Consider the following 22,469-nt stretch of genomic DNA (forward strand, 5'->3'; position numbering starts at 1 on the left):
ACGATACGAACAAAAGAGACTCGGCATGGGTACCTAACTCTGATGTCCAGATTTTAATTTATCCATAACATAAAGCCTCTTCTTTGAACTGAACTGCAAAATTAGACTTGATAAATGATAAGAATCCATAATTTCTAAGAAAAATTCCTTAGAAAAGAAAAGTAGGTCTTCTGCTTGCTTCCTTTATCATAAATATTTTTAATCTCACAATATATACGCCGTGTACCCAATTTGGGTACTATAATAAACATTTTATTAACCAATAATATTTACAATAGTTACCTAATTAATTGAAAATAAAGATAAATACAAATATATTAAAAACAAAAAAATTAAAACTATTATATTTAAGAAACAAAACAAAAATCTAAATATATTTAAAAACAAAATAGTAATAATATCAAATGAAACATATGAACAGTCTATAACTTAACACTGAAATAATTTAACAACCATTAAATACTGTTGGTTCTCATACGTTGATATTTTACTCTCTTAAAAATCCCACTCCTAGGTGAGAGGGTTCTCAAAAATTCTATACTCAGTCTGATTCTCTTCAATACATACCTTCCCTTTTTATTTATCCTGTTGCTACGATCCTTATTGTGCAACTTATGCTGACTATTATGATCCACAGAAGAAATAGGACTATTCTGGAATAATTTCTCAGATATTCTGGCCTTAGATGAATCAACACAAATATTTCCATCAACAGGTGCAACCTTTTTTAAATCTATTTCCATTTCATCAGAGACATCTGGATATTTCACATAACTGACTTCGTTATCCTCAGATTTCTTGGGTGTGCTTGACCTTTTTAAGGATGGTGTATAGGTCCATCCAAATTTCGATACCTTTTTTACTATATTATCTGAAATATTCAAAAATATAATTAATAATACTTAATAATAAAAAACACATATAAGAACCTTGTACGTCAACGCCAACTTGATTATACTCTTCCTGACTGAATGTATCATAATCATCATAAATATAGTTCTCTTCAACTTTCTTAACTGTTCCCATGGTTTCTTTAACAATGTCCGACCAGTCCGTTTTTTCGACATTGCTACCGGTTTGTAAAGTGAAATCAAACGCTGTTTGATATAATGTGTCATCACCTTTCACAGATGCTTCTTTCACATTAAGTGATTCATGATCAATAAAGGTGAACTTATATAGATCTGAAGTTACTTCTTGTAAAGTTTCATCAAAATTGTTTTCACTTGTTTTAATTTGGAATACTTGACAATTTTTATCGGACGATGGAATGTAATCGGTTTGGCAGGCAGTATTATTAGTTGAAATAGATGGAATATTGACTGAAGTTATATTCTTAGGCACTAAATGTTTAAAAAACACATTTGACTTCATACATAAGTACATTATTAAAGAAGTATTCGCACTGTTCTAAAATATATAAAAACCAAATATTTTACCTTTAGGAACATGGAAAAAACTTACCTTCATATATATTCCTGGTCTGTAAGGTCGACATAAAAGTGACTGAGAGAAATACTTTGCCAAATAATAAAGTCTTCTATTATAGAATTTGTTTCTTGAAATACAGATTTTTTTTAGAAAATCAATGAACGTCTGAAGTAAGATACGATTTTGCAAAGGCAACATATTTATGGAACTGTAATAAAAGGTTTACAAACGAGAAATATTGCTAAAATTCGTACATACCCCATAATTTCATGATCTAAAATGTTTCTGTTAGAACCACGTGGGTTTCGTAGAATATACAGGCATTCGTTTGCAATGCTATGCCAATCAAACCAGATCCCATTAGTATATGTAGGTAGTAAAGGTAAGGGCAACAGTCCAAAAAAATGCCTTAATACCCAAAAATATATTTTTGGATGATAATTCTGAATATTTTTATGATAATTCGCATCATAAACCAATTTTCGCTTCAGCTCTAAACATGTTTCAATCGAAACATGAGAATTCCTAAAAAGTTTGCAAACATTTTTTAAATTATTTTGTAATATCATAAACATATGTTTACTCTAATGTGCAGATCGATTTGCCACTCCATTTGTAGGTTTCAAACGCTTTATTAAATAAATACTGAAAAATAAAGAAAAAGACAAATTTACTATTTGGAAATACAGACTCTTAAACAACGTAATTGTCTAACTGTCTTCCATCTTTTTATATTGTAAGAGATTGACTAATTAAGCGTCTTTCATTTGAGTAACTGGACTATTTTCTCAAACCGACTTGGCTCAAACTTAGCTAAGATACTCCTAGAATAAATGAGATGCCCCCTCAAAAACGTTAAAGCGACTCTATCTTGTTTATTTACACGTCGCATAACAACACATGGCACCGCAAAACAATTGCAGTATATCCTTTGGAATATTCCAGGTTATATTTATTTAAAACCAAATTCAACTAATAAATAAAGAAGTTAAAAATATAATGATATGGCCCTAAAGAAATAAAGTTATCTAGACCATAATATAAATAGAATCATATAAATAGAATCAATCATAACATAATTAAAGGGTTAATATTAAATTATGTTTATTGTCACATAGTTCCGTTAAATAATTAGATATGGTAATACATAAAAAATAAATTACCTACGAAAGGATAAAAATCAGGGTACTTCAGCATTTAACATTTAGATTGTGTATTTGATAAATTTTATCAAGATTAGTCCTCGAAATGATAGTAAAGAATAATATTATTTATATATGCAATCATTGTTAAGCTAATGTTGATATAAAAACTTACCGCAAGTCTAGGATGAATCCCATTTGACGGAAATATGTCCTCTAAGGGTACCCCAAAATCAAACCTATAATTAATAATAGGACTATATATATTATACAACTTAACAAATAACGTAAATTAATAAAATATACCTAGCAGTTAAATAATTAGATGAACCAGTTTGAACCAGCATTTTAACGAATATAAAAGAAAAGTGTCAAGAAAACGATGTTTGAACAAAACAATAGCGCTAATACGTACGATTGGCAAACTAATTTCGCAGTTATGCAATACAGTTTTCTTTTCTGTTGGGTAACATAACCCCATTTTAAGCTGTTCTTTGCATAATGCAATTGTAAACAAGAAAAATTATGTCGAATAGTCACTTATTTTTAAAACCTGCATTTATAACAACTCCAGGACAAAACGGAGTTGGTAGGTACGTTTGTCAGTTACAAAGAGTTGTTTTGAAATTTTGTAAAAATAATGGATCAAGCCGAGGCATGCGGTAAGTTACTACAATTGATTATAACATTTACTTGATCTGTCTGATCTCTTAAAGAGAATTCATCGAAAATAAGTTGATTGATTTTGTGAAAGAAACTCCAGAAGTTGCTGTCTACATGAAACCTAGGCGTCACAGAACTCCCATAATCAGAGCCGAATATTGTAAGATACTGCAGGTATAGCATGGGCTTTTAGTAAATACACATTTCTAGTAAATGGCGACACTCAGTGGGTGAACGCGAGGAACTTTACCGAGGATGAAATACTGAAGTGGCTCCAATTATTAAAGACCCAAAGCTCAGACAAGACTGGTATTCGGCTAAGAAAACTATTACACACGGATCATCCATCGGTACAAGGTCCATGGACACCATACACTTTCAGGGACCCTAAATTAAATTTGGCAGAATTTCCTTCACCCGAATTGGCAGGACCACATGTTGTTGAGACAACAGCTACTGAAGAGCTATTGGAAATGTATAAGAACCAACAAATTGAAGATGTAAATGAAAAGAGAGCTGAATAATAGATAGTAGTTACAAATATAGTTAAAATAAAAAAGTAACTAGATGTTTTATTACATGAATTAAAGACAAGTGCAAAAAAATGGGTATATTTAAAATATATATAGTTGTGATGTTAATTTTTTGCAACAATATCTATCAAGAAATCTTAATACACTGAGAATTTTCCACTGAAACTTGTAAACCGGTTAATAAGTATATATAAATATTTTGTTAAAACGCAATGTCGCGTAAATATTTCAAGTTCTATCAACTAGTTTGCAAGTTCTTTGGTTAAAAAAATATGGAACTTAAATTTTCTATATAGATTTATACGCCATGACCTCGCAAACGTCTCTTAAGGATTTCGACAAAAATCTGCCTTCTTCGTAACCCTGTATAAAAACAACAATTTCATATACTGTTACTCCGTTTATGCCTGTATCACTATCTTTTGTAAAAGCATCATAATCATCAATCTGGTGCTCGAAGAGAGTGTCTACTTCACATGCTGTTGATACCAAACGAATGTTCTTCACCAAATCTCGCCACAGTCGGTATATATTTCAGGTTACTTTATATGATCTTGATTAATGTATATTTCGAAGCTACGTCTTAATTGTTATATTTCCTCTCTCTCACACGCACCATCTTAGAAAAGCAAAAGCTCTTGATGAATCGCAGATGAGCCGATTTGGCTTATTATTTCAGCAATAGATATTATTACTTATATTATTGGTCTTGAAACCAGTGAAGAGCTTCGATATCTATCCATAGTGAGCGTCAGTCTATACATAATCGAAAGCAGCTTTCCGCATCTGCTATATTCCTCTATAAAGTGCGAAAATGTTATTGCCCAACCGCGATTTGGTTTAAATTTTGTTTGCTCTTCTCGGCCGGTTTTCATGAATACTTTGCGGACAATTAATAGGAGACTTACTCCTCGTTGGTGTGGAATGTTTACTACCCCTTTTTTAACATCCGATATTCACCTTTCGATGAAACAACTTCTAAATCGGTCGCGACAACAGTGCAGTTGCGTTACTTTTCTTGATTTTTTTTGTTAGTCTAACATATCCATTTAGTTTGTGGTATATCGAGATTGATGAGTTTTGAACGTTTTTGTTCTAGTTATTTAAAAACTCATCGGATATCATGAACCGTTTTAAATATGATTTTTTGTTGTCAGCAGCTCAAGGAAATATATCACATAAAAGCAAAATATGCTGATACCAACCGCTTAGTGCTATTGTGCTCATGATAGCAACTAAAAAGTATCAGAATGATCCGAGTGAGTCAAGTAATAAAAAAAACTGAAATTTCATATTTCTTTATTTTCTGCAAATAAAGTTTAATACAAAACTATTTACAATGTGTAAATGTTATTTAATAATTCTAACCTAACCTAATTACAGTTGTATTCTGCCTACATTGAAAAGGCCACACCCTCAGCGCACATTATTTTTCAGACTTATACAAAAATAAATGCTTCTTCATTTGAAATCAGTTGACGATCCATACATAACCGATATATATGTGTTCTCTATTAAATATAAATTTACTAATAATTGATTAGAAATAAAATCACCAATGACTATGTACATCTTTGCTTATCCCTACTTATTAATGTAAAAAAGGGAAACAAATTTATTGTCTACATGCGTTGAACATACGTTGAAATCAAAATAAGTATAATAACAAAGAACGAAGACTCGAGGCATTAAAATTCACAATGGAGTATTTTCAGACAGAAATAAATATAAAAGGTGCGTTGGATATTCAAGGAAGATTATATGTTTGTATATTTTATAAAATTAGCAATGTTATAGCCAATTTCACAATTGATCACACGGGACATACTTTAATCTTACGATGAATGAATATGTAATGATTGATGGTGAAGAACCAAATCTTCTGTACCAATAAATATACAATTCAATTCACGGTGGGTATTTCAGTGACCAGAATGAACCGTCACCCAAACAAAAAAAAAGACATTATACCCATATATCACATAAAAACATCCTTAAAATTATAAATCTACCGTGACTAGAACTGATCCATCTAACAATTAACAACCACTATGGCCAGTCTTTTCGGGTTACTTTCATTGATCCAGAATTTTCGAAAAGCTTACAAAAGAAAAAGAAACAGTGTCCATTCTCGATGGTTGAAACGCGGACATCTCGGCTGGTTTCATAGAGATTGGCGTGAATGACTTATAAGAACTATTGAGATGTTTCTTTTTAATACTACTTGTTAATAAATAATTCTTCTATTCCATTTTTAATCGTTTACTAAATTCCTCCTGTTGTCGTTCCTTCCATTCTTTTTTCGCCTTATACCTCTTCAATTGACCATCCCTGTAACACAGAGTATAATTATGCTGTTGTTTCAATTTGATTCCCGAAGCTCACTCACCAAACTAAGTCAACTAATCCTCCCTGCTTAGCTATAGCACTTTTAACTCTGTTGGCGAAATCTATGGAGCTTTCGCCTTCCTTCTTCTGCATTGGGGGTAAATACCATACATCACAAACAATAGCCCAACTTGTCATCATCATATACAAATAATGAAGCATAGAATACTTGCTGCTGTTCCAAAAGGCGTCACCAAATCTAAACAAAAAATAAATTGATATTTTATTTAATTCAACTGGAACAATCTTAAAAGGTCTTTGTACATACATCTTTAGAAAGAAATAATTTATGGATAACGTCGCAATAATCTACGATCGTCAGTAAAGTTGATTGATTTCTATATGAAAAACTGCTAATATTAAATATATTTTTAAACTAATTTTTATGAATCTCAGTTGATTTTTTAATGATAATAGTTAAAAAGATGGTATCTATACTACCTTTATGAAGACAAAATAGCAGTGATAGAAGGATTATTTCATTTGAGAAAAGTTAATTTCTTTCAAGAATATTTTATGAATGTAGAGTAATCTGGGTGTACATTCTCTTCTGAAGGATTTGAAAGTACAAATTATGAGATATTTAGTATCAATCTGAGAACTTTCTTTTAAACTGCTTAAAACTCGAATTTTTATCACGAATTAATAAAACTGAACCAGACTGTTTAATAATCCAGATCAGACAAATATAAAAATAAGGAAAACAAGAAGTGAGATGTTTCTGCATACAAGTGAGTAGAAAAAATCACGCCCTTTATTATAATTCTATAGCTACATAGCTACTCTTCATTTTGATATTGATGAGTTTTCAGTTATGGAGTACTATGGTTAATGTTTTGAGAGAATTAGCACAGCCTCCAGAAGTAGAAAGCAATATCAGCAAGAAAGAAGACCATATTTCCATCTTTAATTTTCCTGATATCTACTGTAAATCAATCTAACAGAGTAGAGGACTAGAGAAAGTCCTGTGTAACTCCATTAACAAATATTTTGAGGGACAAAGTTCTGCATGAGTCCAAAGTTAACTTTAAGGTAGTTATTTATTACTTGCTTTATGTGAGCAGTTGATCAAAGGACCTGATACAGGCCAATCTGGTACCACCCATCCCTATCTTAATCTGAGTCAAATCGCTTATTAACTTATATGTATATTGATTTTAGTAGTGGCTGATTATATATAGGATTATCATTTCAACAAGCTTTAAGGGAATATGTAAACATGCTTCCAACAATCAAGTTTCTTCCTGGAGCCTGTGTTAGAGAAATGTTGCTGAAAAATTCGTAATTCTTCTTGATATGCAAATGATTGAGTATATTCCAAATAATAAAAACCACCGAGTTTCACCGTTGTAACATCGATCAAAGTTTCATAATTCCAAAATCGGTAACGGCTGATGAATGACCGTCCCAAGTTGAGTCTGTTCCAAGTTCTGTATGTTGGTTAGTTCTGGTGATTGTATAATAGCTACATATATGATGACATCAAACCGAGATGCACATGCATCCACAAAAAGTCACTGTTCTGATCTGCGATACCATTAGTCCGTATTTCCTCATTACGTAAATAGCTTTGCTGAATGGGTTTTCTCAGTTGAAATTGAACTAAATGGACATTTACGACATATGGTTAAAACAGAGAGCGCTACGTATTACACGGCGACCAAAAAAAAAATTGAGGATGTGGTTAGCTCTCGCTGAATTGACCACCAAGACCATGTTTTTTGTGTGGTTTTCTGAAGTTACAGATCTATAATAACAAGCCACAAACGATTAATGTCTTCAACGTTAACATAACTCTGACCATTGTTCATATTTAGCCGGATCTATGTAGCAGAGTTATTGAAAATTGGTGCACATTTCTGTCACTGTGAAAAGCCGCAACTGACATGCTAGATTCATCTGTACGATCGAGTATTATATAGATGTAGATTCATAGAGTATTATATAGAGATTTAACTTAAATAGGCCAAACTGAGGAAATGTTTTGCGTGGTACCACCAATGCAGGAGGCACTGAGATCACTTTTGTGATTGGTTCGTTTGAATTGCCACACAAAGGCATTTGATTGACTTATATTTATAACGCGATTGTTGGTTTCAGTTTGTTTATGAAACAATTTTTGCGCATCTGATATAGAGTGCGTTCATCATTTTTGTGACTTGATTATAATCACTATTATTTGATTATAATGTATCTTCAGTCTCAAAAATTTTAAAATTACCCACAGTTTAAACCCAAAATGTGTCCAAGTGGGGTATAATTAGCAAAATTGCATTGAAGGTAAATGTGATTATACTATATGAAACATTTTAGTGTAAAGCCAGTTAATACGAGGGTCACTATTTATATTTCGGGAATAGGAAAAACAAATAGTTAAGCTGCAAATATATTTTTATTGTTTTTCAAAGTACTCGCCATGATAATCGATACACTTTTGCATAGGCTTAAACCAATTTTCAAAGCATTTATTACTTTCCGAATGAGGTATCCTCAAAACATGATTTTTGAACGCTTTAATAGCTTCTTCGGGAGATGGAAATCGTTGACCACGCAGTTTATTATTCACGGATGGGAACAAAAATTATTGGGTGCCAAATCAGGGCTGTACAGCGGATGACCAATCAATTCGATGTTTTGAGTGCTCAAATACTCTCCTGTTTGAGAGCTCGCGTTGTCACTATGAAGCACGATGTCATGATCCAGCGTCTCTTGTTTGTTTTCCTTATTTCAACGACGACTTTTCTAGGCTACCATTTTCTTTGAAGTACTTCGTGCACGAACACCCATACAGTCGACCGCTGCTTACTTTCGGGCTCATACGAATATATCCATGATTCGTCACCTGTTACGATTTTATAAACGTCTTTCGAAGTACCGCGATTGAATTTCTTAAGCATTTGTACCAATCGACACGAGCCTTTTTTTGAGCGATTGTCAAACTGGGACAAAATGGGATCCATCGCGAACATAACTTTCGCACAGCTAAGTGATCATGTAAAATCGCATATATGCTGGTGGAACTAATGCTTAGGGGTGCCTCATTCTCATAATTGGTGACATGACGATCTTGCTTAATCATTTCGCACACAGCATCGTTGTTTTCTGGCACAACAGCCGATTCTGAACGATCTTCACGAAACTCGTCGGACAGCGAACTACGATCACGATTGAATCCACTAAACCAGTGATACACCATGGATTTTGATGGAGCTTCATCACCAAAAGTCAAATCAAGTTGATTGATGCACTCTTGTTGTGATAATCCACGCCAAAAATCGGAAAAAATTATCGCACGAAAATGTTCACGATTCACTTTCATTTTTTGCCCAGACGAAACTTTCAACTAATTTTTTTATTTTTATTATTTAATTAATATATTGTTACTAGCTGTTTCCGTCTAACCTACAATTTGTCTTTATAATAACTTAAATCTAGGTATATAACCAGGAGGACCCATCGGCCCTATCTCAGTCTCTGGTGAAATAATGTTTATACATGTCACTGCTGAATTTTTTAATATATGCAACTTTCCTCGTGCCCCCTTGCAATTCTCTTGAATTTTTGATGGACTGTGGGTATCTGAAGGTCTCGATGTAGGTAATCAGTCCTATAATATTTGGGTGCACCCACAATATCTCTCAGGACTTTATTCTGAAAAATTTGTATTTGATTTATGTTACTCTTTGCAGAACATCTACATAATTGAACTCCGTATGTCCGGACAGGACTTGGATACAGGTCTTTAGTATTTGCTTATATAATAGCAATTTATTACGTACTGTTAATTGTGATTTTCTTCCAATTAGCTAGTACATTTTCTTATATTTCAATTCCAGTTCTTTTCTTTTCTTCTATATATGTTCCTTCCAGCGAAGTTTTTCATCGAGATTCATTCCAAGATATTTAGTGTTGTTGCTATATGGAATGATAGTGTTATTTAATGTTATTGGTGCTTGTAGGGTCTGTTTATAGGTGAATTGAACATGTACAGATTTACTTTTATTGATTCTTATTTTCCAAGCTTGTGTCGAATTATTTATATTGTCACTTGCCTATTGTAATTTTCGTGAGGCTTCTTCACTATTGTCTCCGACAGCTATAATCGCAGTATCATCAGCAAATGTAGCCATCATAATATTTTCCATTTGTGGTATATCACAAGTGTAGAGTAGATAAAGCTTTGGTCCCAGTACACTTCCTTGTGGTACACCAGCTTTAGCTTCTTTTATTGTAGAGTAAGCTTCTTCTTGTTTGACTCTAAACATTCTGGTTGTAATATATGATTTTCATAGTTCGGTCTGTTGTTTTGGTAGCATTTTCTGTAGTTTATGAACAAGGCCTTCATGCCAAACCTTATCGAAGACTTGTGCTACATCTAAAAATATAGCTGAGCATACTTTTTATTTTCGTAGGCTTTTTCAATAACATCTGTTATTATGTGGACCTGGTCAATTGTTGAGAGCTTGTTAATAAACCCAAACTGGTGTGTTGGTATTAGGTTTTTTCTCTCTATGATTCAACTAAAAATAAAATAAACAAACAGCGTCCGTGCGACAAAATGTTCTCAATAGAACCGTCAGATGGACTCACATGACAACAGTGTTGCCAATTCCCGAAATATAAATAGTGACCCTCGTATATATGTAGAGCCAAATTTTTGTTGCCCCTTAAAAAGATGTTTGTAAAGTGTCATCAATTAAAAAACGAATTTGCACGAATAAAGATCTTAAACTTGTTGATTTATGCCGCGAATAACACAAACTTTCCATATCCCTCTATATAACATACACCATGTAACATGTACTACTTGTTCAAAACTAACCTGGCATCATATTTAATGGCAACGGGATAAATAACGGTACCCACTTCAAAGCTGCCTTTTTTAAACTGCATAACCGACGTGTTATTAATGCACGTACCTTCCGGAAATATCAAAATGGGGGGATTCTTTGGATCCGACGTGTGTTCTTTCAACCTGCAACACTAACCGTTAGAACCATTGCAAACAACATAGCAACACCAACCTTTTAATAACGAATTTCTTATCGCGTACTTCAGACCGTTCAAACCAAATATGTGGTGATGCTCTTGCCAGTGCTCTTTGGAGTATTCCCAAGAAACCTCCATGCCTTTGTCCTATCTAAATACAGAATATGCTCAATTCATACGAAAACAAAAGACACTTGAAGCAAAGCCCAAATCATGAGAAATAATGTCACAAGTTTCTATTAAAAACCAAAGTTGTGTTACATAATATGCAATTACTCCAATTTAAAACATACTTTATGAACTCACGTAATAACAGCGTTCAATTAAGATCAAAACGACATTAATCAAATTGTGACATCATTGTATGAGTTGCACTTTTTCTATCGGTGCAGCAAAAGCAATTACTTGAAGCAGTTCATTATCAAACGATCCCATTCAAAATATTCCATAAAAGTGCAAATACATCCATCGCTAATACATTAACGTTTAAGTTTCCCATTAATTAAAACAGCCTGTATTTCGTAAATAGAACCTGTTCGAACTTTGACGTTTAATAAATGATTTATTCATAATTTTCTATTCCATAAAGTTTCCATAAAATATCTAAAATCAAATGAAACCACACAAAAAAAAAACTGATTAAGGCCGCCATGGATACAAAACGTGTATTAACCTTTGGGGTTAACGTCGACGCATTTCAATAGAACTTTTAAGTAATGTACATATAAAAAAATCCTTGAAAAAAAAATAATACGAGATAAATATGTAGAGAGTACGCATCATAATCTACTAATTATGACCACAAATAAAATACATTAGTTTTAAAATTAATTTTATTTCTACGTAGATTAATTACTTCTATTGACATTACTTGCGTCAATTACTTGATGATCTATCACTTGGACAATAAGGTCGACAAGAAACTAATTTCGGTTTTGTATAGTTCATTCTGACAACACTTAAACGTTTTCCTTTGACATTTGATATTGATGAATTTAGTTAGGTTAACGTTTTAATAAGATAATTATTTTCAAAAATAATAATTCAACGTTTAAAAAATGTCGATGGGTTTTCCAGATACCTATTACAAAGATCAAGCTACAATTACCGAAAAAAAGAGAGAATACAAATTTTCAAGAATTTGCAATTTAAATCATAGTGAATCATTAAATGAAAGTTTTCTGTTAACAATTCCATTCCATTTTTTTTCAATACCAAGCGCATATTCAATAAGTTATTTCGCAACAATTCACCTAAATTTCACAAATTACACAAACAGTGACAGATAAAAGGCTGCATTGTTTAAATAAACCATTTGTTGTGCGTGGTTAACTAGATTTTTTATTCTCAATAATTATAGCTTAGCCCACGTAATAAAGAATTTAATTAATGAATATTATTGTAATTCTTATTAGAATTACTTTAAATAATTCAATACAAATATCAAACAATGGGAACCTTGCAAATACAATAAAATATAAAATATAATGTACACAAAAATTGAAATCATATTAGAAAATTGAAAGGTTTGAATAAAATTATTAGCAAACATATTCAGGCACGTAATTGTTATGACTGACAGTAATGTATTAATTATGGAGTACTCGTTTACTACAACCAACTCACGTTGGATTGCCACATTCAACGATTTCAAAACCAAGACCTACCAATGAATAACAATTGTCACACATAAGAGTGAGCACGTCTATGGGAGATGTATGGTTTGCTACGCATATACCCCCTTCCTTCGGCCTATTTTCAACGTTGTGATACGTAATAACGGATGAGATAGATCTGGACAATACACCAAAGCACATAATGGCAACGTACTTATTAACCAGACGTTTGAAATCGCCCGGTGGTATATACCCCACAAGTGCTGTACATATTGTCAACCACTGCACCTGTAAAAGACCCAAAGCGTCGTGCTATCAAAGCTGAACCACAAGTGTGCTTTGTTTGTAAAAAAGAATGGGTGGTACGTGTATGTGTGCTGTGTGTGTTTCAGTTTAGTGGAGAAAATAAACGATGCATTGTTGATTTATTTCCAAGCCATCAAAATCAAGGCGTGTTCCTCATACAATTTAAAAAACGGACATTTTAAAAATGAGAATTTAGACTTATTAACTTAAGAAAACTTAGTTTTAAATTATCATTTTTATATTTTAAACATCTATATATACACTACACTGCTAAACTAAAAACAATTATTATCCATATAGAGATCCAAATGTTACAAAAAGTTATCGGAAATTGGATTTCCAAATTACTTTGACAGAATGATGTAGCTGTCAACTTAGGCAATCAATAGTTGCCCTATTTTTAAAAAATCACATTTACTTTGGAACACACCTTGTATATTTAATGGTGAAAATATCCTTACTATGAACAACGTATAAAAAAACAACAAAACTAACATCATTTGTAATAACCATTCACATAAAATAAATAGCAGACGTGCTATTATTCGTTGACGACGCTGTCCAATCATCCAATTGATAGTAAGTTGCATTTATAATAAATTGTGCCAGTAAATTCATCCTAAAGATTTATACTTACATTACATAATGGGATTCCAAAAATAGATGATTTACCGTATAGGCTGTTTGAAAATAACATTCGAAAACATCTAACGAACAATTTTGTTACTGCGAAAAAAGCAGTGGCAAATAATTATAGAAATAATTAGCCACTTAATTGATATTTGCAATTTTTGTGATAACATAAATCAACACTTAATTGCATTCCTATCAGGGTTAAACATAATTGACTATCAATATATTAACTAAATACATTAGGATATTAGGTGGATGATTGGACTTCTTCTACAATAAAGTTTTATCTTATATTATCCACATACATTGTTGATCCAATGCTAACTCTGTAGTGTTTTGCAAACTTTGATATATCTGTACACTTGTTATAATTGCAAAACATGAGAATATTCATTTTGGGAAAACAGACATTTGATATATGTTAGATGATTAGTTAAATAAGAGTTGTATATTATTACATAATTACTTATACCATATTGATCCATCATTTAATTAAAACTAACTTTGTAGTAGTTAATATAAAGTATAATATATAACTATAATTGTTCCATAAATAGAAATGTTAGTTTCTCACTTTTAATTACAATAAGTATTTATTTTGCAAATAAAATGCATCTGATGATTAGTTGGATAATTACATAACAGGTCAATTGAAAATTCCCCGGCCTGACACATAGATGGCGCTACTAGAATTAAATCCGTATGTTTTTAGTTAGCCCTAACCCTCAAGAGATGCGTGTAAAAATGCTTTTTGAAGGGAAAAAATACAGTTGAAACAAAAACTGGGTTCGATGCCGAGTTTCCCGACACTGCCCCAGGAAAATCAACCATCAAGTATTGGTATGCTAAGTTTAGACGTGGTGAAATGAGCACCGAAGACGGTGAACGCAGTGGACGCTCAAAAGAGGTTGTTATCGACGAAAACATTTAAAAAATTCACAAAATGATTTTGAATGACCGTAAATTGAAATTGAATGAAATAGCAGACACTCTAAATATATCAACTGATTGTGTACATTCATCATTCATGAATATTTGGGTATGAAAAAACTCTGTGCAAAGTGGGTGCCGCGCGAGCTCACTTTTGACCAAAAACAACGACGAGTTGATGATTCGGAGCAGTGTTTGAAGATGATCAAGCATAATAAACTCGAGTTTTTGCGTCCATATGTGACAATGGATGAAACATGGCTTCATCATTTCACTCCGAAGTCCAATCGACAGTCATTCCAGTGGACTGCACACGATGAACTCGCCCCAAAGCGTGGGAAAACGCAACAGTCGGCTGTCAAGGTTATGATGTCTGTCTTTTGGGATGTGCATAGAATAATTTTCATTGACTACCTTGAAAAAGGAAGGACCATCAACAGCGACTATTACATAGAGTTATTGGGCCGTTTGAAGGACGAAATCGCCGATAGACGGCCGCATTTGAAGGAAAGAAAGTGCTACTTCACCAAGACAATGCACCGTGTCACAAGTCAGTAAAAACAATGACAAAAATCCATGAATCTTTCGAATAACTTCTTCATCCACCGTATTCTCCAAATCTGGCCCCCAGCGACTATTTCCTGTTCTCAGTCGAAAGAAGAGGTGATCGCCGAAACTGAGGCCTATTTTGAATCAAAGAATAAATCGTACTACAAAAATGGTATCGAAAAGTTGGATGGTCACTATAATCAGTGTATCACCCTTGAAGGGAATTATGTTGAATAAAAAAAACTAATTTTGACAAAAAATGTGTTTTAATATGGTAGGCCGGGGTCTTTTCAATTGATCTCTTAAAAATTGTTGCTTAGAAACAATTCGATTTTATCTCAAGTTACTTATAGTAAACTGATTAGTAATTTAATTAATGCCTTTTTAGTGATTTACTAATTTTCAGATATACATATATTATATATATACATATATTTTATAATATACATATATTTTCAGATTTCAGAATTAATATACTGTAGATTTCATTATGCGACATTAGCTGGATGATTATGTACTGTACTCATTACATTAAATCAATCAATTTTATATTATTTAATACACCTTATTGAGCACATTACATGTTTTAGTTACTGATGCAAAGCCAACTTTAAAATATTGCGCTATATGAATATAAAGTTAAAAAAACAGCAACTTAACAATATAGACAGATATTTAATATTAAGTAATTAAATACTAAACATTAAACATTTAGTGCAACAAAACAACTGTGTGTGTGTTAACCAATCGATGAAAATCAACCGTTTAATACCTTATTAACTTAAACATAGGGAAATAGTTAATTGTTATAGTGAAATTCTTGGTGCTTTCCCAAATTAACATATAAAATTAATACCAGATAAACAAAAAAGAAGTCAAATATTATCACAAACATATCAAATAAGAACCGACTAATTGGGATCTCAGAAAAATGATGAAAATTTAGATCCATTATACATTATATAAACATTTGTCCTAGAAAAAAAATATGAGATTGAAAAAAAGACTAAAAAAGAATATTTAAAGATTCAATAATAAATAATGTATTAACCGTCGTTCAATAAGTTGTATTATCCATTATCCAAAGTGTGAGAAAGATTTTCGACGAAGTTTTGAATTTTCTGAAAACTGTATATTATAGGTCTTATATTAGCTAATAACAAAACAAAATATATTTAAATACTACTTTAAAAAGGGTTAAAAATAACTGTTTCTTCAACACTGAGAAGGGTCCACCATCATCATCAAAACAGGAGCATCAATTCTGAGATACATAAGGAAATTTCCTTCTGCATAGGCTCAGATTATTATTATAATTTTGCGAACTAGCTAAATATAGACATTCGTACTTTCTAATAAAACAAGAAAATGTAGAAAATCAATGCGAATGAATCCAACATCCATCCTATTCGCTAGATCCTCTGAACTGAAGAAAGCTGTTGAACTTCAACGAAATGACATTGAATAATAAAATGTATTTCAAAATATAATGCAAATAATAAAGTACAATACTTATTAAACAATCTACTGTTTGAGGACCCAATACATAGAATACTTTATCTAGACATTTATAATGACCAAGACTTAACATAGACATTACTTGTGGACCTTAACAAACATGAACAAGTAATTTTGTTTATCTGATAAAAATATAATCGAACATTTTCAATGCCCTCAATTATTAACAAAATGCGAAGCCTTATAGCAGCGTCCATTGTAGGCCCTCATCGAGGACTCACCATAGAGTAACAGTTATCAGTGGATAGAATGGTGGTGTCCATTGGAGTGGTATGATTGGCAACGCATATAGAACCATTTGCGGGCCTCCAACGTTTGTTATGTATTCGAATAACGGCCGAGCCCGAACGAATCATTACACGACTGGATATTAAATAGATTCTGTTACTCAACCACCTTTTGAGTCCACCTGCTGGAAGAGTACCAACAATCGGACTGGTAATAAGTAACAACATGACCTGTCATGGTGGATATCATAAACAGTATTCAAACCCGGAACTGATGGTACTTACCCCGCAGAAACAGATAATGATACGGAGTGGGAGCAGGAGGAAGTAGCGAACGAAGAAACCGCACAACCAAATGAACGTGAGCTTCCACGAAATGAACTCGTATCCACGATTAGTCCGGATGAGAAGGTTCCAGTTCTTCAGTTCCTCGGCCTCGAACCTGGACGTTACCTGGTCCTCGATTATGGCCTCCATGCCGGCCTTGGTATAGTCCAGAATCGTGTTCAGTTGAAAATTAGATATCTTCTCCTGAAAAATGGACTCGTTAGATTAAGGATTCAATTGTTCGAAACGGACACTCCACTTGTACTTTTCTTTCTTTGATTTCATCATCACTGATATGTTCTTCAGATTTCTCGTCCACAATGGGCACATTCACTGGATCAGGAAGTAAAATATGTCGATCTTCTCGACTGAAACAAAAAAAAACTAAATCCGGTTCTACACAAAAATAAAATGAGAAACCAACCCACAAAATATTGAGAATTTAGAAAAATATCTTATATGGGCGCCTGTAAAACAGTGTCTTAGTTTGTTCATTTGCGGCTACGTGGCTTGAAGTTTAAATTTGGCAGCAAAGCTAAATTTTACATAGCTTTCAGAAGACTGATCTAGATGATAAGTAACCATAGAGTATGTGTGTTTATATTTCATGGAAATAATCAAGAAGTTACTGGTTATCTCCTTTCCTTCTTTTTTTTCTTAATGTCTTATGGTTATGATGTTTTTTAGTAATTTTATACTTTGTAGATAAATAAATTGATTTATATACAAAGAATTTCGGTTTATTTTTTTTCGACAAAGTTTTTGTTGAAAGCTTCTCTTGCGAATTGGATGCATTTTTCAACATGGCTGACAAAACAAAACTCAAAAAACATATATGTTAAATATTCTTTTAATTTAGTTAAAATAATATGTTTAAATTGAAAGACATCTCAAGTGTTGGGTTCCAGGATGTAGTACCGTTTCAAATAGAATGCACAGCTTTTGTCAGAAATGGTTTTTAGCAATAAATAATGAAAAATTGATGGGAATCTCTTGTGGGGTCTTAAATAAGAGCAAAAGAGTTTGTAGTGTACAGTTAGGTGTTGTTTGTTTTGGTGGATGAGAAAAATGAACAGAATAGCAAAAGGCAAAAATGGAACATTTTTTATTACAACATCTAAATATACACAGCTTATATACTTACAATAAATATTTGTTAAAAAAAAGATTTAAAAAGAGATTACAAAATAATTAGTCTTCAACATATAACAGGTCAATTCAAAAAATCCCCAGCCTGACACACAGATGGCGCTACTAGAATTAAATCCATATGTTTTTAGTTAGATCTAACCCTCAAAAGAAGCGTGTATAAATTTGACAACTGTCGGATCATCAGTTTGTGAATTAAAGCATTTTGAGCGAAGCAACTTTTGTTATTGTGAAAAAAAAAAGGATAAAAAGGAATTTCGCGTGTTGATCTTCTTGAAGGGAAAAATACAGATGAAGCAAAAACTTGGCTTGATGCCGAGTTTCCGGACACTGTCCCAGGAAAATCAACCATCAAGGATTGGTATGCTAAGTTTAGATGTGGTGAAATGAGCACCGAAGACGATGAACGCAGTGGACACCCAAAAGAGGTTGTTACCGACAAAAACATTAAAAACATTACACCGTAAAGAAAACAGTAGACCGTAAATTGAAATTGAATGAAATAGCAGACACTCTAAAGATATCAACTCAACGTGTTCAACTCATCATATCATTTACGAATATTTGGGTATGAGAAAGCTCTGTGTAAAGGGGTGCCGCGCGAGCTCAGTTTTGACCAAAAACAACAAGTTGATGATTCGGAGCAGTATTTGAAGATGACCAAGCGTAATAAACCCGAGTTTTAGCGTGGATATGTGACAATGGATGAAATATGGCTCCATCATTTCACTCCGAAATCCAATCGACAGTCATCCGAGTGGACTGCACACGATGAACCCGCTCCAAAGCGTGAGAAAACGCAACAATCGGCTGGAAAGATTATGGCGACTGTATATATATCTTGAGATGCACATGGAATAATTTTCATTGATTATCTTAAGAAAGGAAGGACCATCAATAGCGACTATTACAGAGTGTTATTGGAGCGTTTGAAAATCAAAATCGCCGAAAACGGCCGCATTTGAAGAAAAAGAAAGTGCTGCTTCACCAAAACAATGCACCGTGTCATAAGTCAGTGAAAACGATGGCAAAAATCCATGAATTGGGCTTCGAATTGCTTCGTCATTAACCGTATTCTCCAGATCTGCCCCCCAGCGACTATTTCCTGTTCTCAGATCTCAAAAGAATGCTCGCTGGGAAGAAATTTTCGTCGAATGAAGAGGTCATCGCCGAAACTGAGGCCTATTTTGAAGAAAAGGATAAATCATACTACAAAAATGGTATCGAAAAGTTGGAGGGTTTCTATAATCGGTGTATCACCCTCGAAGGGAATTATGTTGAATAAAAAAAACTAATTTTGCCAAAAAAATTTGTTTTACTATATTAGGCCGAGGACTTTTCAATTAACCAATTTTCTATTGTTATATTGTACTGTACTCTAATATTTCGCGCAGTTATATTTAAGATAATAAATTTATTGATAATATTTTATTAACCTTTGTATATTTAAAAGTATAAATTGTTTTTTGTCCATTTTTTTATATTATGTTTTAAAATGTTGTTAGTATAATATATTGTCATTAAACATAGAAAATTCTATGAATTCTCCTTTACTAATGTGAATTTTACATATACCTAAATAACATAGATTTTTAAACTTCTATTGCATTTTTATTTTTACTATTATTATTTTTATTAGTATTATTATTATTACTGCTCTACACTTGTGATATACCACAAATGGAGAATATTATGATAGCTACATTTGCTAATGATACTGTAATTATAGCTGTCGGAGACAATAATAAAGAAGCCTCACGAAAATTACAACAGGCAAGTGACAATATAAATAATTGGACACAATTATGGAAAATAAGAATTAATGAAAGTAAATTTGTACATATGCAGTTCACCTATAAACATACCGTACAAGCACCAATATCGTTAAATAATACTATTATTCCATATAGCAACAATGCTAAATATCTCGGAATTAATCTTGATGCAAAACTTCGCTGAAAGGAACATATAAAGAAGGAGAGGAAAAGAACTGGAATTGAAATATAAGAAAATGTACTGGCTAATTGGAAGAAAATCATAATTATCAGTACATAATAAATTGCTATTATATAAACAAATACTGAAGCCTATATGGACAAATGGACTTCAACTATGGGGATGTTCTGCAAAGAGTAACATAAATAAAATACAAATTTTTTAGAACAAAGTTTTGGGAGGTATTGTGGCACCCAAATACTACATCGAAATCTTCAGATACCCACAGTCAGTCAAGAAATCAAGAGAATTGCAAGGATGCATGAGGAAAAACTCCATTCTCATGAGAATATTGAAGTATTGCAGCTTTTGGATACCACCAGAACAGGACACAGACTCAAAAGAATCAGACCATCTTATCTTGTGTAGTGTTGTGTAGTGAGATGCATATAATAAAAATACAGCAGTGACATGTATAAACATTATTTCACCAGAGACTGAGATAGGGCCGATGGGTCCTCCTAGTTATATACCTAGATTTAAGTTATTATAAAGACAAAATATAGGTTAGACGGAAACGACTAGTAACAATGTAATAATTAAATAATAAAAAAAATACTGCTATTATTGTTATTAAAATGTTTTAAATTTCCCGCCACTCATATTGTCAGTCTCTTGGTTGCAAATGAACGCTAAATCCCCTCTAATATCTCTATATTTTGTGAACCAACCTTATCAAATTATTTCCACCATTTTTCACATGCCCATTGGTCAATCCATTTGGTTTTAGAGCATCCTTTAACGGTGTATTGGACTGATTTTTGGTGACTACTTCGGATTCGATTACCCCCTCGCTGTATCCCTCATCCTCTGAATCGGTTTTGTTTTTTCTCTTTTCATTTTGGGCTAGCTCAATATCTTTTCTGCCATACTGAAAATAAATAAAAGATGACTATTAGTATGACTATTGTACTGTAGACTTGTAAATTAATTTAGAATAGTGGGACATCACCAATAGGGATGTAACATCTAGCAGAATTTAGTTATGAATGAAAGATGGAGTCCGATATTGATATCACAAAACAGTTAATATAAAAGGGAAAGAAAAAGTTTTAAGAAAAAGTATTCGTTTTAACTTATTTTTAAAATTTTGAGTTGCTTAGGTTTTTGTGTCACTTTTATTGAAAAACGACGATTTTCTACGATGTTGATTTAAAGAGTTGGGGGAAAAGTAATTTCGTTTTATTTAATATCCTTTAAACTGTAGCGAATTGAGGCATGTCGAATTTTACATCGTGGAATAACGGTCTACAAAATACCCAGAAATATAATCCCAGATGTTGAACACGGGCGGGGTGCCAATTGGAACCCGACACCGAATAGCTGGCGGCAACCCCGAGACGTTTATCTGGGATATTATTGAAGGGTATTTCGGTCATTCAGTGCTCAACCCTCGTTTGGTTAAGACGTGCCACCATCGACTGCCCAAGCCTCGTCTTCAGGTAACTCCGCTGCCATCCGTTTTATTTATTTGTATTTTCACATTTTTTATTTTGCCAATAAATAACGGTCATATTATGTAAACACCACTGTTTCATTTCGATTTACCTCCATTCACCGAGCCACATCATTTTACCCTAAAAAACAAATTAGGGTTTTCAATTCATATATATTTCAAACTCTAATATATGATACATGTGCTGTATCTAATACTGATATATGAGCTTTTGGTACATTTCTGGTAAAAATAATTCCGTTATTATAGAACTTCTAAGATTTCTTAACAAAAAACTGAAAAGTGATTTTAAGCAATCTCTTTTTAAGCCAGCTTTACACCATTAAGGGAGTTTTGCAGATTTTGGAAGAAATAGTAGTCGAACGGAATAAGCTCCGGACTGTACCTATGAATGTAGTAGTATGAATCAAAACTTCCCAGAGAATGGTGTGCGTGGTCTAGCGTTGATAGAATAGTTATGATGGAAGAAAACGTTTTTTGTGTTGATAAATTGTTGGTTTTTTAAACGCCTCCTTTAATCGCATTAATGGTTGACAACGAAATACTTAGCACCAGATTCCTTGGCGACAATGCAGACTTTGCAAGCATTTCTGGCTTGGCACCCAACTATCGAGCTT

At 32.8% G+C, this 22,469-nt stretch overlaps 3 protein-coding genes across 9 annotated transcripts in view; 1 reads left to right on the forward strand and 2 right to left on the reverse strand.

Moving 5' to 3' along the window:
* Nucleotides 1-423: 423 nt before the first annotated feature.
* LOC143191689 (uncharacterized) lies at nt 424-2,954 on the reverse strand. Its single transcript, XM_076397059.1, has 7 exons — nt 2,880-2,954; nt 2,749-2,812; nt 2,015-2,076; nt 1,690-1,956; nt 1,465-1,639; nt 930-1,410; nt 424-871 (listed from the first exon to the last, which is right to left on the reverse strand). Exons 1-7 carry the CDS (start codon nt 2,918-2,920, stop codon nt 456-458), a joined length of 1,506 nt encoding a protein of 501 aa, XP_076253174.1. The 5' UTR covers nt 2,921-2,954; the 3' UTR covers nt 424-455.
* A 78-nt stretch (nt 2,955-3,032) lies between these two features.
* On the forward strand, nt 3,033-3,799 carry mRpL43 (mitochondrial ribosomal protein L43). The gene is made up of 3 exons (XM_076397086.1): nt 3,033-3,235; nt 3,290-3,396; nt 3,447-3,799. Exons 1-3 carry the CDS (start codon nt 3,099-3,101, stop codon nt 3,758-3,760), a joined length of 558 nt encoding a protein of 185 aa, XP_076253201.1. The 5' UTR covers nt 3,033-3,098; the 3' UTR covers nt 3,761-3,799.
* A 1,252-nt stretch (nt 3,800-5,051) lies between these two features.
* Gpat4 (Glycerol-3-phosphate acyltransferase 4) overlaps nt 5,052-22,469 on the reverse strand; it is a 37,010-nt gene continuing 19,592 nt past the window's right edge. Inside the window, exons 2-10 of one of the 7 annotated variants that reach the window (XM_076397005.1) lie at nt 21,068-21,267; nt 17,518-17,620; nt 17,211-17,456; nt 16,920-17,156; nt 12,814-13,050; nt 11,182-11,297; nt 10,980-11,132; nt 6,159-6,356; nt 5,052-6,100 (exon numbers count right to left, since the gene is read on the reverse strand). In XM_076397005.1, coding sequence (XP_076253120.1) covers nt 6,013-6,100; nt 6,159-6,356; nt 10,980-11,132; nt 11,182-11,297; nt 12,814-13,050; nt 16,920-17,156; nt 17,211-17,456; nt 17,518-17,620; nt 21,068-21,267 — 1,578 coding nt within the window. In that variant the 3' untranslated portion in view covers nt 5,052-6,012. Of the gene's footprint in view, nt 6,101-6,158; nt 6,357-10,979; nt 11,133-11,181; nt 11,298-12,813; nt 13,051-16,919; nt 17,157-17,210; nt 17,457-17,511; nt 17,621-21,067; nt 21,268-22,469 lie in introns of all 7 variants that reach the window. The other 6 variants (XM_076396995.1, XM_076397035.1, XM_076397044.1 and 3 more) reach the window with 6 other exon arrangements.

Source organism: Rhynchophorus ferrugineus, unplaced genomic scaffold (assembly GCF_030347505.1).
Source record: "Rhynchophorus ferrugineus isolate W39M unplaced genomic scaffold, kcgeb_rfMv2 rfM1, whole genome shotgun sequence".
Lineage (NCBI taxonomy): Eukaryota > Metazoa > Arthropoda > Insecta > Coleoptera > Curculionidae > Rhynchophorus > Rhynchophorus ferrugineus.

Coding starts and splice junctions, on each gene's coding strand:
- LOC143191689 (XM_076397059.1), bottom strand. CDS start 2,920: ATGCTGGTTCAAACTGGTTCATCTAATTATTTAACTGCTAG. Junction 1,957..2,014: donor AAATCGATCTGCACATTAGA/GTAAACATATGT, acceptor CAAACTTTTTAG/GAATTCTCATGTTTCGATTG. Junction 1,640..1,689: donor TTAGATCATGAAATTATGGG/GTATGTACGAAT, acceptor CTTTTATTACAG/TTCCATAAATATGTTGCCTT.
- mRpL43 (XM_076397086.1), top strand. CDS start 3,099: ATGTCGAATAGTCACTTATTTTTAAAACCTGCATTTATAACAACTCCA. Junction 3,236..3,289: donor GGATCAAGCCGAGGCATGCG/GTAAGTTACTAC, acceptor GATCTCTTAAAG/AGAATTCATCGAAAATAAGT. Junction 3,397..3,446: donor CATAATCAGAGCCGAATATT/GTAAGATACTGC, acceptor ACACATTTCTAG/TAAATGGCGACACTCAGTGG.